General features: G+C 35.9%; 1 protein-coding gene across 23 annotated transcripts in view; it reads left to right on the plus strand.

Annotated features, from left to right (window-relative positions):
* Positions 1-17,314, plus strand: part of camk2d2 (calcium/calmodulin-dependent protein kinase (CaM kinase) II delta 2) — a 37,615-nt gene that overhangs the window by 10,669 nt on the left and 9,632 nt on the right. For 8 of the 23 annotated variants that reach the window (XM_077205119.1, XM_077205107.1, XM_077205115.1 and 5 more), the window contains exons 3-14: positions 4,881-4,940; positions 5,040-5,094; positions 8,646-8,711; positions 9,267-9,339; positions 9,771-9,873; positions 10,843-10,926; positions 11,544-11,638; positions 11,860-11,982; positions 12,098-12,181; positions 12,695-12,737; positions 14,377-14,417; positions 16,830-16,889. In XM_077205119.1, coding sequence (XP_077061234.1) covers positions 4,881-4,940; positions 5,040-5,094; positions 8,646-8,711; positions 9,267-9,339; positions 9,771-9,873; positions 10,843-10,926; positions 11,544-11,638; positions 11,860-11,982; positions 12,098-12,181; positions 12,695-12,737; positions 14,377-14,417; positions 16,830-16,889 — 887 coding nt within the window. The remainder of the gene's footprint in view (positions 1-4,880; positions 4,941-5,039; positions 5,095-8,645; positions 8,712-9,266; positions 9,340-9,770; positions 9,874-10,842; positions 10,927-11,543; positions 11,639-11,859; positions 11,983-12,097; positions 12,182-12,694; positions 12,738-14,376; positions 14,418-16,829; positions 16,890-17,314) is intronic. The other 15 variants (XM_077205116.1, XM_077205118.1, XM_077205120.1 and 12 more) reach the window with 3 other exon arrangements.

The raw sequence follows: 17,314 nt of genomic DNA on the forward strand, positions 1-17,314 counted from the left end.
TATCAAATAGCACACTTATAGTTACAATTATAATCAAGTAATTTGCATGTGCTTTAGTATGTTAGTCAGCACAACAAAACAAGAGTACTTCTTCAAAACATGACAAAAGATTATTTATAAACAATTAACTTTGAAACTATTTCCACTCAGAAATTACTAGTAAGTTCCACAAATAATTTCAAAGAAATGGAAAAATAAAAAATGAAATTGAACGTGAAATTTAATTTAATACGATAAAATGATATTTATATCATAAGAATAACCAATTTGATTACCTAAGAAGATACTGCTGTATTCATAAAACCCGGGTTGGAAAAAAATAATTCAGGAAGTAAGTTATTTTGAATCAAATGCAGTACTACCTATAGGCCGTGGATTATTTGTCTGATATCTGTCAGATGTTATGTCTATGCTTTCTTTCTGGCTGCATCTAAAACCCAAGGAAGCAGCTTTGTTGCCCATACCTGCAAAGACAGCATTTTTCAAATGTGACCTCTTTCTCTGTTCAGGCTGTGTGCAAAACTAGTAGGTCAGACTGTGTAGTGTAGCATAGAACCAAATGCCTACTTTAATAAACTAGGCCACAGAATTCTGAGGAGAGATAGCTAGGGCACTTTTAATTAGAGACACATTCTCTCAGTTCCCTGTCTCACTTTTTTTTGCTCTCTGACCAGTAGTTCAGATTCTCTCATGTCTGAGGACTTTAATTCGTTGGAGAGTCTGTGGTCTCATTGGAGCTAAAGGGTCATTTACCTGTGAGACATGAGGAGCTAAACATCTTTAAAGTTCGCAGAATAGTCTGTGAAATGTTTCATGCTATAGCCTGTTTCCATCGTTCTGTTTTAAGCTCTTGTCTTGGTGCTTGAAGTTGTACATCCTCAGTGTGTCCTTGATTTTGCATGTGTGTGTGGGCAATCTTTTGTAATATTTTTCATCTTCTGACTGGATAATTTGGATAGAAGTCATCTTACCAAAAGTGATAGATTGATACATCGGCCTGGACAATAAATCAGCTATTTTGAGATTATTGGCCCTGCTTGGTCAATTAACAGAAGCATTATCTCTCCCTGATGTCTGCTTAAAGCCTCTGATAGTGTCAGTTTCAAAATCGACCTTCAGACTAATCAATGAATAATGGAAGATTCCTGTTTGAAATATTTTTAGAGGTGATGATTTTTAACAATAATGTATACAACTTAAAACCATGAGCTCTGAAGTGCTTCTTTAGAAGCCGCAAATGTGATTTTGTAGTTTTCGTTTTAGTCTAATAGCCTAATTACCTGTGAATGGTGAAAACTTAGCCAATTAGGGGTGTGTTCCCCGTACAATGCCATAACTAGCTAGTCATGACTGTTTCCCGAAACCGCATTGTTGCAAATTTGTTGTTCAACCACGTTGGTTAATGAGGTGCATGAGGCTCGTTCTTTTATACGTACTAGAGCGCATACGCATGTGCACACTCCTCAACGGTGCGTTAAATCTCTCGACAAACTAAGAGACTTAAATGACATTTGTGAATATTCAAAATGAAAGATATAGATTGTACTGAATGTCAGCTGGCTTATTATTTTCCAAGATAAGGATTTATTGAGTCCACATGTCATACAAACAAGAAACTGTGCTTTTAACCACAGGTCGAGACTGTCCTACCAACCACACAACTTTGCGATGTTGTTTGCGAATGTTAGTTGGAACTATGGTTTCGGGAAACACAGACTCGTTGAACTATGCTGATAATGACGGAACTTGCGACCATAGTCAGCTAACAATGTTTTCGTTGTATCAGACGCTATATCAGACTTCTATTTCCACAAAGCATTGCGAATAGTGTAATTGAATCAGTTTCATTCAGTGCAACTTAAAGCCTATACCCATTTGACTAATTTGCTACAGACTTCAAATATATTGCATGTTATACTTTTAATAAATATCTATTAATCAAGAGTTTTATATTTTACCATCTGTTTTTTATTTGATTACACCATTTTCAGTGCTTTGTGGACTATGTGGTTAAATCCTTCATAGAAGACATACTGTATTAAGTCTTGTACTTGTCCCTTTTTTCGCTTTAAAACCAAATTTTTAATGTTGTAACCACCATGAATTTGGTTCATGGCTTAGAACCCCTTTATTGAAGATTTTCTCGAAATCCCATTGAAATTCGCAAGTGATGATGGAAAACGTTTGCGAATAATCGTGATCACGTTGACCTCCCTGATGGTGCTGAGAGTGGTAAATGCAGTGAACTGCATTTGAATGGTCAGTTTATGCATTCCCCAACAAAATACAAATATGCAAATTTGCTATACAATTTGCTAATGTTTATTTTTATTTTGTCATGACTATATTTGCGTATACTTACAACTATTACCATTGCTCTATTTGACTGGTGCTGAATGTAGATCGAGCTGTTTCTGGATGATGAAGAAGTCAATGCATGCATGAAGTTGTTCTCCTCTGGTCTGAATATAGGCAGCTGGATAAAGGTCATGAGATTTTGAACCTTGCTATTTATTTATTTATTTATCTATCTTTCAAGCATGATTGCTATAGCCAAGTCAAATGACTAGGTTTGGTCATTCATTTCAGAGGTTTATTGCTTCTCTCTCTCTCTCTCTCTCTCTCTGATGATCTCAAATCTCTCATTAATCTCCTGGAAAAGCAGCACAAAACATGAAGGAATACTCTCTCTCTCTCTCTCTCTCTCTCTCCCTCACACACACACACACACACACACACACACACACACACACACACACACACACACACACACACACACACACACACACACACACACACACACACACACACACACACACACACACACACACTGCTGCAGTGCGGAAGGCTTCAGATAGCAAATAAAAAAAGAGAACAGCAGAGAAAAGAGGGGAGGTGGCAGGACTGTCAAATGTAGGCCTTTCCCTGCTAACTGACCGGAAAGCATTTTACACATACTGTACTGCATATGCACAAACTGCTCTACTACTGACAAGCCTGATTCATACCTGTAAATAGTCCAGGACAATAGGCTACTTTATAAACAGCATGTAAAAATGCCAGGATCCACAAATCTGCTGTCCTGTCACACACACACATCCGAGCCTTGGTTTATGATTGAGATGGATTTGTTTTTGCTCCAAACTGATGCTACGGTTGAGTTTGTCCTTATGAACAGTGTGTGCCAGTGGCTAGATGATCCATAATTCTGTTCTGCTGTATAAATTGTTTCATTGCTGTTTTCCAATAATGAAAGTGTTATTTAGGATAGTGGTTGTTCTTGGTCCAGATTAATGGCACTGATATTGTTCAGATGTATGAATAAGCCATCTGCTTCAGTGTAGATCTGAGCATGTCTTGGGAATGCACAATTTTTTTTTATTTTTTAGATGTGATGTGAGAATTATGTAACCAACTGTGAAGTCATGAGAAGACGGTACTATAATTATACATCGTTAAGAACCTATTCATTTACTTGTTGTCTCACTTGTCTGAGGTGACAGGAGAATAGGAGATTTTTTGAGAGTTCTGCTGTAAATGCTTGGGTTCTATGGGATCCAGAGGGTTCCGATATTTGCTTGCAGGGCTGGTTCCACTGCAGAGAGGAAGAGAGGCCTTTGCGTTCTGATTGGTGGAGGAGTTGCTAGACAACAGATGTCTGGCCGGTTGGTAGGTGGACTACCTGTGGAGGTAGGAGGGGGTTGATTAGTGATAGAAAGAGAGAATGGTATGGGGCTGAAAGAAAGAACCACAGATGAACCTTGTGAAATTGAGAATAAACTGCCAAACCTGAGATGACAACTGATAAACCGAAATATACTGATTCTCATCTATAAAAATGGGAAGTTTAGTAATTTGAGCTAATGTGCATGCTATTTCATCCCCCTCGCTTCCTTCACAACTTAATTTATTCCCTCCATCTGAACAAAAATGAGAGAAGGAACTGAATGTGGCCAAAGGCTGCGCAGACGTGAGCTATTCATTTATGATCTCAATTCAAATTCAAATGAATCACATTTTCATATGATTCGCAGGCTTCATTTCACTAATCAGCTGTGATTATGGATTTGTGCAGTACTAGCATGTATTTCATGCTACATTTGCAGTATTTATACTGTGCACAATATGCAAAAAATACCAGAATGACACCAAAATGTGCAGTATTTGTGTATTTTTAACCTCCCGTTTCCTAGGTAACAAATCACCCTTTATTTTTAAAATTCTTCTTAAGTCGTAATTTGATAAGACTGCCAAACGTTAAGACATTATTACACAAAAATGAATAAGAATGCAAAAAAACAAACAAACAAAAAAAAACATTCTGAGATAACTCTGCACCACTTGCTGAATTTAACATGCAACATAATGAGGTCAAGTGACAATGTTGAAGCGTTTATAATTTTTATAATTAGTAGGCTATATATATATACTGCACACTTTGCAGTAAGGAGCATTTCTGAAACAAAATGTGCTTTCTTAATTTGTCTTTTCCTTTGTGTGTTAATGGCTTGTTAATTGCTTGTGACTGACTCCAGTCGCCAGATGCTTAAAAGTATGTTGAATCATGAATCGTGTCACATGATCCTTTAGAGAATTGTGTTTTTTCTGCTTGCGAGTTAAGTTTAGTATGTTTTTTTTTATATCGGATTAATACAGAAGAGAGAAGAGCGCATGTGGTTATTTATAGTTTTCTGCAGGTCAGGGTGCCATCTGTCCCTCATACACACTCGCAGGCATTAAAACACTGTCCTCTGGCGGTGATTCAAAGATCTGCAGGGCTCTCACAGAAACATTAGACAGGAAATAGCATGGTTTTATGTATTTTGTCAGTTAAAACATCTCCAATATATCAGCCACATTTTTTTTTAACTCTGTTTCAGATCACCAGAAGCTGGAGAGAGAGGCCAGGATTTGCCGTCTCTTGAAACACCCGAATATTGGTAATGGACTCAGTTTTTCCAGAAACATTCTACCAGAGATTTGTATTACCTAATGGTAACTAAAGATGAGGAAATGACGGGGCAAAATTCTCTTTGTAGTTCGACTCCATGAGAGCATATCGGAGGAGGGCTTCCATTACCTAGTCTTTGATCTGTAAGTATATATATTAACTTAACTTCCTCTTTTTCCTCCACATTTCTTAATAGGCTCAATAGGCAGAGTCTGTGTGTGGTTAGTATTAGACTGTCCCATTTACAAAGTGCTACTGATATTTATGTGATAGCAGGACGGTGCCCAGAGGGCAGCCTTCGGCAAACCAGTGAGCCTACTTTCAGCATTACTTTATAGAACTGATTTATAGAATAAAATACTTTTCTGGCTACGTTCACACAGGCACAGCAGCTGAATACAGATGTTAGTCCTGTTTTAGAGTGTTAGTTAGCGTTTGATTATGAACAAGCATGACAACCCCATTCTTACAACAAAATGATATAATATATTATTGTGCAAACAGGGCTATTCAAGAGTCATACCTGTTTGTGGGAATGTTCGCTTAACTTTGGCTAACATTCTGGCAAGGTTCTCTCAAAGTTATGAACAAGCATTCTTCCAGTAACAATAGACTGTTTGTTCAAAAATTATCAGGTCTTTAATAATGTTCTCAAAACGTTGGCACAAAAACATTATTTATATATTGTTCATAGAACTTTTAATGCTTATTTCAGAATGTTCAGAGAAAATTCAAAAGTAACGTTCCATTAATGTTTGCAGAATGATCAAATGGAATGTTCCCTTAACGTTGGTATAACCAAATTTTTCTAAACATAAAAAAAAAAATTAGAGAACATTTACAAATAACGTTTTCATAACTTAATGGAAAACTGTTTTACAGCATATTTTTGTTAGCTGGGTGGTTGTCAATCGTAAACACTGACTGTGCGAGTGAGCGTAGCCTTAGAAATGGACCAGACCAGTGGATTGTGCTGACTTTTGTCTGTATATGAAATCAAAAAATGTCTTATGATGTAGTTCTGCTAGTAGCTGATCTGGCTGATAGGAGAAAGACAGACAAACAGAGAGGAGAACACAAGGACAGGCAGGCGGAGAAAAACAAGTAGAGAGACACAAGCTGTCATATTCAGTGATATTCAACTGTTTGTGACCCAGATTCACACAGTCTGACAAATGCTTGCACTGCTATTTTTGAATACTGTCAGCTTGTGTACCAATAAACATACAATGTTGATTTTTAGTGTAGTTATTTGAATAGAGCTCAACAATACAGCCCACTTTATCATTGGACTAGCATCCAGAAGGACCTAACAGGCTATGACATGAATAGCAAAAACTACACAATATTACGCGATATTCGGAACATTTTGGGGAATACTAGTATGAACTACTCATAAAATAAACATTGTGAAAGATGTAATAGAATCAGTCTGCTAGATTTGTTTAAATGCTGTCCCCAGCTGCAACCAAAAAGAAAAGAAAGAAAGAAATCTGGTAAAACCTGATAAAAAAATGGCATTCAATGATACAATTTTATTCTCTAGCTTAAATCATGTCCAGTTAATGTAAATGCATGTTATAGATACAAGGCAATTCCTTGTAAAAGGAAGTATGCTTAATTGTATTGATTGTGAACTTGTAGTGTACTTTAAGTCGTAAAAGTATATTTAGAAAAAACGTGTACTTGCTGATAATATAATATTTATGAAATAAAAGGCATTTTCAGTGTACTTAGAGTGCAGTTTTCAACATATGTCAAATTAAAGGTTTTATGTAAAAGTACATTTTAAAGCATTGTTTTAAATGTTTTTTTCCCATGATTTTGGGGTGTTGACTAACATACTAAAGTACATGTAAAGAACTTGATTAAAATTTGAACTGTAGTGTGTTATTCAATATTAAGTTAATATATTTCAAATGTACTAAATTGCAACACCCCCCACTACAAATATATTTAAATACATCATCAATCAAACTTAAATAATTACATTTCAATTATATTTTAGTTTACCATAAATGCTTGTCCGTACATTTGGCAGTATACTTTAACCACATTTATAACCACAAATATAAGCAATTGCAAAATTGCATTAATTATGTATTTGGCTATGTTCAGCCTGCAGGTAAATGTGACCCAAATCCCCCTCTTTTTTTGTTTGTTGCTCACATGTAACTCCGATCTGTTTTTCTCATGACCGTGTGAACACCACAAACCACATGGAATCTGATCTTTTCAATTCTGATCTGGGCCACTTCCATATGTGGTCCTAAATACCGATACAGGTCAGATGTTTGGCAACGCGACCTCAGTCTGAACAGTCATATCGAAATACATGCGACTTTTACGTCACTCACTCTAGATCCACATTCATCACAATTCTGTACTCATGGGAGTCACTTCAAAGAGATTACATTCCCAAAGTTATCAAGAGAGTTTCGAAAGGTAGTCGGTGAAGGACAGTGATGTGACGAACGAATAAGTATTACAGTGATAGCTCTATACAAGCAAAACATCAGGGCTCGTATCATAAGTTTTTTAAAACTCTGCCCTCTTTTTTCGCATCCTTGTCTTAGTTTTCTTTTATATTGCCTGTGCATAAATTTGCTGGCTTCTGCGGCAGACCACGCTATAAATAAACATGCAGTCGCTTACTTTAATGTCCTCTGTGTTTACTTCCGTATGACAGTGTGCGGCGTGTCATCCTTTTATCATTCTTTTTTGCATGCGAGTCAGTACAGGACGATGATCTGTTTACACTGGAATCTCATATTGGCCATATTTAAAACAAAAATGTGAAAAGCTATACAAAAGAAATCGGATCTGAGCAATAAATCGGAATTGAGCACTAAGGCTCGCAGTGTGACCGGTATACATTTCTTTGTATTGTTGAACCCAAAGGAAGATATTCTGAAGAATGTGAGAAACTGAACAGTTCTGGGGCACCACTGACTTTGACTTCTATGGTATTTTAATATTTTTATTTTTTTCCTACTATGAAAGTCAATGGTTTCCCAAAGTGGCCTGGTTACAAACTTTCTTCAAAATATCTTCCTTTGTATGCAGCAGAATAAAGAAATGTATACAGGTTTGGAACAACTTGAGAGTGAGTAAATGATGACAATTTTTATTTCCGGGTGAACTATCCCTTTAAGTGTGTCAAAAGCTCTCTGAAGTTCAGCTAACTACATTTATTATACATTTAAACTATATTTATAATAGATTTTAATAGATTTAATAGATAAACTCATTTTAATAGATTCTTTTTATTTGATTATATTGTTTCTGTGATAAGATTTGTTTTAAAAAATGTGCCTTTGCTTCAATCAGTTTGTTCTTTTGATTGAAAGGTCCTTTCTAGAACCGCCATATTGAGCGTTTCAATAATGGTTTGTCTACCCTCCCCCTCGTAATGTGTCTGTTGTTACTTCAGTTTACAGTCTAACTGTACCACTATCTCGCAAAAACACTCGACCCGTGGAAATAATGGTAATTCCCAGTTTCTCTGGTAACAGTGACTTCTTTGATTTGTGAATCTAGCTTCAGGATTGTGTATAGAATAGAACTCCTAACGAATTAACCATTTTAAAAATAGCATGTAGCATTGTTTAAAAACCTCAGAAAAAGATCTCCAAAAACAGTTTCTCTGTGGAGATTTTGAATAGCTTTTGATATGCAATACCTTTGACCTCAGGGTTACTGGAGGTGAGCTGTTTGAAGACATTGTAGCAAGAGAGTATTACAGCGAGGCTGATGCCAGGTAAGAACATGCAGACAGACACATTACAACAGTTGTACATTAGTACATTCATTAACGTCAAGTTTGTTATACATAAAATATGCTTACAGACAGTTCTTTTAGGTCACATGACTCTTTTGTGAGCCTGTTTCTCTTTTGTGCAAGTTATTTATACTGATGATAAATTATACACTGCTTCCCTGTACAGCCTCGCCTCCTCAAGTGTAATTTTGCATGTGTAAAGGAAAATGTGCATGTGTCTTCGGGGCTGGACAAGAAAGTGTGAAGCATGTTATTTATAGATGATTAATGACTGCATGCATTCTAATGTATGTACAATCCTCCATAACTGAATTTTTACTCCATAAAAGTCTGATAAAGTCTCTATTATCTCTATTTTCCTCTAAGTTCCCTCTTTTTACTGATTGTTTCTTGATTTCTTCTTTCCTTCTGCTCGCCATTGTCACACTTCCCTTCTGTCTTACCTTTCTCTTTCACCGTCTCTCTCTCTCTCTCTCTCTCTCTCTCTCTCTCTCTCTCTCTCTCTCTCTCTCTCTCTCTCTCTCTCTCTCTCAGTCACTGCATTCAGCAGATTTTGGAGAGCGTTCATCACTGCCATGTTAATGGGATTGTCCACCGGGATCTGAAGGTCAGGACACACACACACTCACACACTCACAGTTCTCCAGACAGTGGCACTCAATGTAGCAGAGTTCAGTGCTAAATTTAGCACAGTCTGACGTAGCCGGATCTCATATTGTCTAACAGAAAATAGCCTTGCTGTGTCTGAGAATCTAATATTTTATCCTTTCATCTTCTGAAATCTTCACAAAGCCTGGTACTTTAGCTAGTGATAATCAATCCACATTTGCACAGATACAATTCAGACATTTCACAGAATTAGCTTTTTTGTTCTCCAAAATGTCCTTCAACCTGCTGAGGAGGAATGAGTCATCATAGCCTGGCTGCTGTTATAAAAAAATGTGATTCAATAAATAGCTGCTTTTAGAAAAGCCATACCTAAGGGAGAATTAAGACCATTTAGTGATATGCTTGTGTGTTTGCATGCTTTCACTGAAGCCTGAGAATTTGCTGTTGGCCAGTAAGATGAAGGGGGCGGCAGTTAAGCTTGCCGACTTTGGTTTGGCCATAGAGGTCCAGGGTGATCAGCAGGCATGGTTTGGTAAGTACAACAAAATAGTATATACTGTGTTGCTATAAAAGAAATTACATTTTAACTGAGTTGCATGTTTGAATTTAATATTATAATTAAAATAATTAATACAAGATGATAATTGATGCATGCAAAAACAATCATGTAGGACGAACGGTGATTCAGTTTACGAATTAATCACTTTAAAGAGCCAGTTCTTTTAACGAATCGGTAGCTTTGATTGAAAGTTATTAGTTTGAATCTGTCTACTCCCTCCGTGCATCAGAGTGGTTACTGAATTAACAACTGACACACGTTGTTTATACACTCTGGACACATTAAATTGATTAAAAGTGACTTTTAAATTGTTACAAAAAAATCTGTTTCGATTTAAATCCTGTTCTTTTGAACTAAAATAATCCTGAAAAACAAATTGGTTCCTTATATAATATTAAGCAGCACAACATTTTTCAACATTCAATTGATAATAGTAAGAAAGGTTTCTTGAGCAGCAAAACATATTAGAATGATTTCTGAAAGATCACTTGACAATGACATCTTTGGCATCACAGACATAAATTACATTTTAAAACTATAGTAAAATTGAAAACAATTATTTTAATTGTACTATCATTTTACAATATTACTGTTTTTACTGTATTTTTGATTAAATAAATGCAGCCTTGGTGAGCATAAGAGACTTCTTTCAAAATAATAATAAAAAATCTTTACCTTAAACTTTTTAACAGTTATGTATTGTTGTAAAGAGAATATTTAATTAAAACAAATATGCTACACACATAATTCTTTTTTTTAGTACGTAATTAGTACCAGCAAAGGCTGCAAAAACAGAAGCCTATAGGGAACACTGCTTTATTAGTAATTTTGATGACTAAGCTTTTACGAGCCAACTTGGCAAATAACACTTTTTCATATTCTAAACAATAATTAAATGCTGTATAACTGTTCATTTATTCCCCTAAACCGCTCTTTGTTCAGGTTTTGCTGGTACTCCAGGGTATCTGTCCCCGGAGGTCTTGAGGAAAGATCCTTATGGCAAACCTGTGGACATGTGGGCTTGCGGTAAGGAATAAATGAGCCACAAAAATGTTCCCCTCATAAGCGAGTTGGTGTGATGGATGTCACTGTTGAAGCTCATTAACTGATTATTAAATTATTGCAGCCTGAGTTTTTAAGCAGCATTGAATCTAATCAGCCAAATGGAGTGTCCCTGGCAAATTGTCTTTCTTTTTATGGCTTAAAACTAGTTAGTCCAATTCAAGCAGTTGAATGAATGTTTCAATTTAGCCTTGATGTAACAATGATTGCACAATTATTCAAATTCACCATCAGGATGTTCTTCCCAGTTATGAAAAGATGGACAGATGGTAATACCATTGTACTTTGAGATATAGATTCCAAATGGTACTGAATGACTGCCATATTCATGCACCATAGTATTTAAATAGTACTGTCTTTCTTCAAAGAATATCTAGGGACTGTCACCCAAAATTAAACATGACATTACTATGTTAGATGTCCAAAAATATACGTCTACCCTACTCTGTATGCTGTTCGAATAAGATTGCTGGAATACAGACATTATAGCTCCGTCTTTAGGCCGAGTCTAGTTGTTATTTGAGAATTCGTTTGAAGAATATTTCTCTCTGAATGTAGTTGTAATAAGATATGTTTCATAGGTGTGATTCTCTACATTCTGCTGGTTGGATATCCTCCATTTTGGGATGAAGACCAGCATCGCCTCTATCAGCAGATTAAGGCTGGTGCTTATGACGTGAGTCTGAATTTCTAATGATTTGCCTGGAAAGGGTTTAAAAAGATGGGCTGAAGACCAAGAACACGCTATTAGAGCTACAAATGTATCTGATGCCAATAACCACTTGGTAACCGATGATAAATTGATTTCATCCTCAGTTCCTTGGGCTTCCAAGTCTTACAAATTGATACAAACTTATTAAATGACACATTATTGTGCTGTCTTATCTGTGTATGTAGTTTCCTTCTCCTGAGTGGGACACAGTGACCCCTGAAGCTAAAGATCTGATTAATAAGATGTTGACAATCAATCCATCTAAACGCATTACAGCTTCTGAAGCCCTCAAACACCCCTGGATCTGCGTATGTGTTTCAGCACACAAACACGCACACTAACATGCATTCTTCTTTATTATACAACAAAGTAATTTCCTAATCTTCAATAAGCTCTTCTTTGTCTTTCTTTCTCTTTCTGTAGCAACGCTCCACTGTAGCGTCTATGATGCACAGACAGGAAACTGTGGAGTGCTTGAAGAAATTCAATGCCCGAAGGAAACTCAAGGTTAGTTTTGGTCTGGTTTATTTTTATACTTTCCTCAAACATCTTCTACATGTGTTTTGGCCAATCTTTAGCTTTCTTCACATGAATTTCCTGCACATGCATTTACCTGTTCACTACATGCAACATCTAGATTTACAATGTTCTTTTTAAATGTAATGCGTTACATTATTGCATTACTCCCTATCTAATTATACTTACTAAATATACTACATTTGTCGTTTTCTAATGGATAGTAAGGTAGTTATTTCTGGATAATGGTAGTTATGGGTTATCTACTAGCTGAATAATGTGATAAAGTGATAATGTTATGTATAAGGGAGAGTTTTGCAAGACAACGTTGATTTGATATTTGAAGTTATTCTAGCAAACTAGGCATCCTCCTAATACATTATAAAAATGAGATTATACATTGGTCCTACGGTTGCTTCTGTACTATTCTTTCTTTCATTTCTCTCTTTGTTTGTTGTTTTTTTTTCCTTTTCTTTCATTTCTAAAAATGTTTTTTGCAACTAGGGTGCAATTTTGACCACTCTCCTGGTCACAAGAAACTTCTCAGGTATGTCTGGCTCTGCTGACCTGTATGTGTGAATGTGTTTGTTTGAGTGTGTTTATCCTACAGCTGTATTACACTCTGGTTACACTTTATTTCGATAGTCTACTTTAGACACTATCTATAAGTAACTTTGCAACTACATGTGAACTAACTCTCATTAGAGTATTAGTAAACTGTTAGGTTTGGGTTCAGGTTAGTAGAGTAAGTTGACATACTTGCAAAGTTACTTATAGTCAGTGCAGTGTCTGTTGGTGGACCGAGTGTTAGCAGATATTAAGCAGACAGTCTACTAATACTCGAATGACTTGTAGTTGGTGTGTAGTTGCAAAGTTACAATGTGTAAAGTGGAATATTAAAATAAAGTTTTTTTTTTATCTTCTTATATTATGAACTTCATATCGCTATTAGTTAATATGTGGTCAATAATTATTATTAAATTTTTTTGAACAAAGGCTGTTTTAAAGGGAGTTGGTACAGTACTCCTTTTTAGACATTTTATTTAACATTTCTTTCCTGTTCATCATTGCTTTATCTCTTTTTTTGGGGGGTCCTGTGTGTCCTGTGAGGTAAGAGTCTAATCTGACATAGGAAGGGGACGTGTTTTTACTCTAACCAGTCAGCTGGTTTGCTTGTTTGTCACACTTCCCTCTTACTCTGAGCTACTAATTACCATAGTTTGCATGTAATGTAATGTAAACAGATTACATTCATACCGTTAACTTGCATTTAGTCTACATGTCATTTTTCAAATAAAACTGCAGGTTGAAACTGCAAATACGCATATTCAATAATATAATAACAAACAGTACTTTATGAATGTAATCATGAAAATAATTTGAAGTACGTTTCTGGGAAAGTAAATGTGTCCTGTCTTGCTCGTAGAACAAGTATCCGGAATGCTCGCTAATTTTCTTGTTACTTTTCCATCTGGATGTGTTCATGTACATACTGGAATGCTACATTTATAAATAAGGTGTAATTAAAAGGTTGAGCATTTTCTCATACATGTTGGCTGTTAGGAAAATGTAGCTGGAAACATGTTATAATAGAATGATAAACTATTCTAAAGCAACTCTTTCTTCGAGGACAAATGTATGCACTGCTTTTTAATTTTGGTTCAAGAAGTTTGAAGACTGTAAACTATGTTTGCAATGCTAAAGGTTATTATTATATTATATATTATATTATATTACACACATAACACATAAACAGTTCAATCATCAAGACATTATGAAGGAAATTATGTATATTTTAAAGGGATGATTTCTGTTGTTTTAAGGTAAAAATTTCACTTTTTTCTTGAAATTGTTCAGTTTACAGTCATAGGCAGTAAGAAAATTGTACAGCATACGATTTTTTAACACAAACACGCATCCTCTAAGAATAGAATTGCTTACTCTGGTTTTGATTGTGACACGGGTTTAATCTTTTTGATCCCGTAGCCTTGCATTTATGTTTCAAGAGTTCCTATCCTAAAAATGAATGATTTGTATGACTGTGAGTTGTTTCTCTTGCCCGAGGTCTTGTGACACAATAAGGAGAACAATAATAAAAGCAACCAGAATGCCTGCTGCATGTGTCTTCATGGATTTGTAATGTAATACATAATTATTCATATTCTCTTTTATTTTTCACCCAACAGCAGCCAAGAGCTTATTGAACAAAAAGACAGATGGTGTGAAGGTGGGTTAAGTCTGTTTCCTATTAATCTTTTGGCAAAACTAAGATATAAAGAACATGAGTACTTGGCAATGGCTGAGAGTAATCTTGCAGGAGAACATTGTTCATCCTTCAGGTTGCATTTGTTTGTTGGTTGTTTTTCCAGAAATTCCTTAAATAGGATCAGTTTCCAATTTAATGACTAGTTAATATATAATATTATATATGCTGTGGCATTTTGATAAATTCCATTTCAATTCCAATTTTCAGGTTTTATGGGAAATATATAAAATTTGGTCAATAAAAATCTATTTGGACCTTTCAGTCATTCGTGAAATGTCTAGTTTAGTTAATTCCCTGAATTTTCTGGAAATTAAATGGAATTGCCCATCATTCTAATGTGTTTGAGTATTTAAGTGTTTCAATATATATATACTGTATATAGTATATTATATTAAAATGTATTTTACTTAAAGAACTATGGGTGAATTCACTAATAATAAATTGTGCTAACTAATTACTGATCACGGATGTTTTGCGAGTCACTACGGAAATGCAAATTATGGAAATCAACCAAACCTTCAATCAAACCTCCAAAATCTTTTGCTGTATGCAGATCACTAAAAAATAAAGTGCAATCTATAATAAGCCTAATCTAGAAAGTAGGGCTTTTTTCCTAAAATGCCCCATTATGCTTTTTTTTTACCTTTATAATATATTATTATAATATTTATTATTATAAGAATATTATTTTTGTGTGTAATATAACTGTTTGTGAATGTAATATGTCTGCAAAGTTTTAAAGACCAAAGTGAATGGCAAAGTGCATGGCAGGTAAAGTTATTGCCTCCTAAAAGAAAGACTCGATTCTGAACTGCCGAAATGAGTCGTCAGCAATTCCAGTCTCACTTCCTGTTACATACCTACGTATACCTAACAATGTAACACATTTGCATAATGCCCGCCTACGCTCTACATTGGCTGCCCACGAACGATGTCTACTTTGACCCGGCCTCAAACACTGTAGTTGTAGCTGAGGCCTGGAAGAGTTTAGTTGACAGTTCGTGTTGTCAACATGTCGAGAAGATGCTGTTTTCTGCGCTGCGAGTCCACTTTGCATGCACTTCAAAAAGAGGAGGACTCGGGCTGGAATTTATATGGAAAAACCGACACCGTTGTTACTGTTCGTATCAGAAGCCTCTGGAGCTGAAATTCAGATATGTTAATTGACGTTTTGTTTCCGACATGCGTTGCAAGAGGTAAACCAATCACAACAGACTGGGTTGTCTGACCAATCAGAGCAAGGATGGCTGGTGGTAAGGAGGGGTTTAGAGAGACTGTATCTTCGCACAAACCATTTTTCAGACTCTTTGAGAAATTAGGTAATGTGCAATGTATATTATGAGAAAGTTAAAGTGTTTTTTGACCTTGGATGCATGCTAACCTATTGTTGGAGACCTCTAAAACTAAATTAAAACAGCATAATAGGGGCACTTTAATGTAAATATGCATGGTGCAGCACTATGCCAGATACCCCAAAAGATGCAGGTTTTTGCAGTAGCACCTCAATGCAGTACATGAGATCCACGGGGAGGAGTCGGATCAAGATCCAAGGGGTGGAGATGGGTAGGATTAGGGTTGGGTTTAGGGATTAGGGGTGTGTTTAGGGATCAGGGGGCGGAGTTGGCTAGGTTTAGGTGTATGTAAGGTGGGAGGAGTTGGATCTGGATCCGACTCCTCCCCGTGGATTTCATGTTCCGCAGTGAGAACCATCTCGGTTTTTGTGACTGTGTTTAGTGAATTTGCCCTATCTACTTTTTTTACAAAATGTAACAAAATGTGGTTTGTTGTGCAATCCTGTCCCTCATATGTCTTTTATGTCTTTATCAGATTGTATATAAGAGAAAATGAAATAAAAAGTTAATAATGTGAATTGCAATTCACAACCCATTTTACTTTCACAATCTGTCATACTGTATGTAAAGTTGAAACAGGAAATTGCACAAGAAAATATCTAGTGGTGCACAAGAAATTGATTGGATCATGGAAAGTGCACTGATGATATATTCACAATAATACCAGGAACGCCTATTAGGAAAGTAAATGGGTGCAATTTTGATTGACATATGGTAACTAAAATGTAAATTTTATAAAATAAAAAAAGAATAATATAATAAATAACTAAATAAAAACTCAGGACTTATTATTTTATTATTTGTGCCACAGTATATGTTCAGGCTTGTGTCCACCGTTGTTTGTGAGTTGTAATCCTCAGATCATACATCATTAGATCCCTCCCATGTGAATCTATGCTTGTCTGTGTATTCATAGTTGTGGATGCCCTGTCACAGAAATGTTGTATCCCTAGTGTGATGTTGTAGACCCCGTCAGTTTGATATTTTGTAATTTGTGATCTGCTCCTCATCCCACTTACAGGTTAACAACAAAACCAACCTAGCCAGCAGCCCTAAAGACACAGGCCCCGCCCCAGCACTGGTACCCATGACAACAACCCCACCCCCTGCACAATGTCACCCCAGTAGACCCTCCCTCTTTTAACAACGAGCCAGATTTGCTTACCATTTCAACACAATGCTCTAGTCGAAAACCTAAAGAGCTACCTTGCTGTGTATTACTTACACATGCGGCTAGTTGTAAGGCAACATCCTAACAGTCAATCAATCTGATCATGCAGCAACACAAAATAACATTCATCACGTAAAGCACATGACAGACAAAATTCACATTTGATTTCAGAAGTTTAATGTTAGCATGTTGCTAAGCTAACAATGCAATAACAAGCAGAAAACATACCCAATAATCAATATTTTTAAGTACATATACAGTACATCTATTTTTAGTCAAAATTTATTATATTGCATTGCATTCTGGGATTGGTTTATTTGAAAAGGATATATTTG

The sequence above is a fragment of the Siphateles boraxobius genome, unplaced genomic scaffold (assembly GCF_051911475.1).
Source record: "Siphateles boraxobius isolate OS27281-9 unplaced genomic scaffold, OSU_SipBor_1 53, whole genome shotgun sequence".
Taxonomy (NCBI): domain Eukaryota; kingdom Metazoa; phylum Chordata; class Actinopteri; order Cypriniformes; family Leuciscidae; genus Siphateles; species Siphateles boraxobius.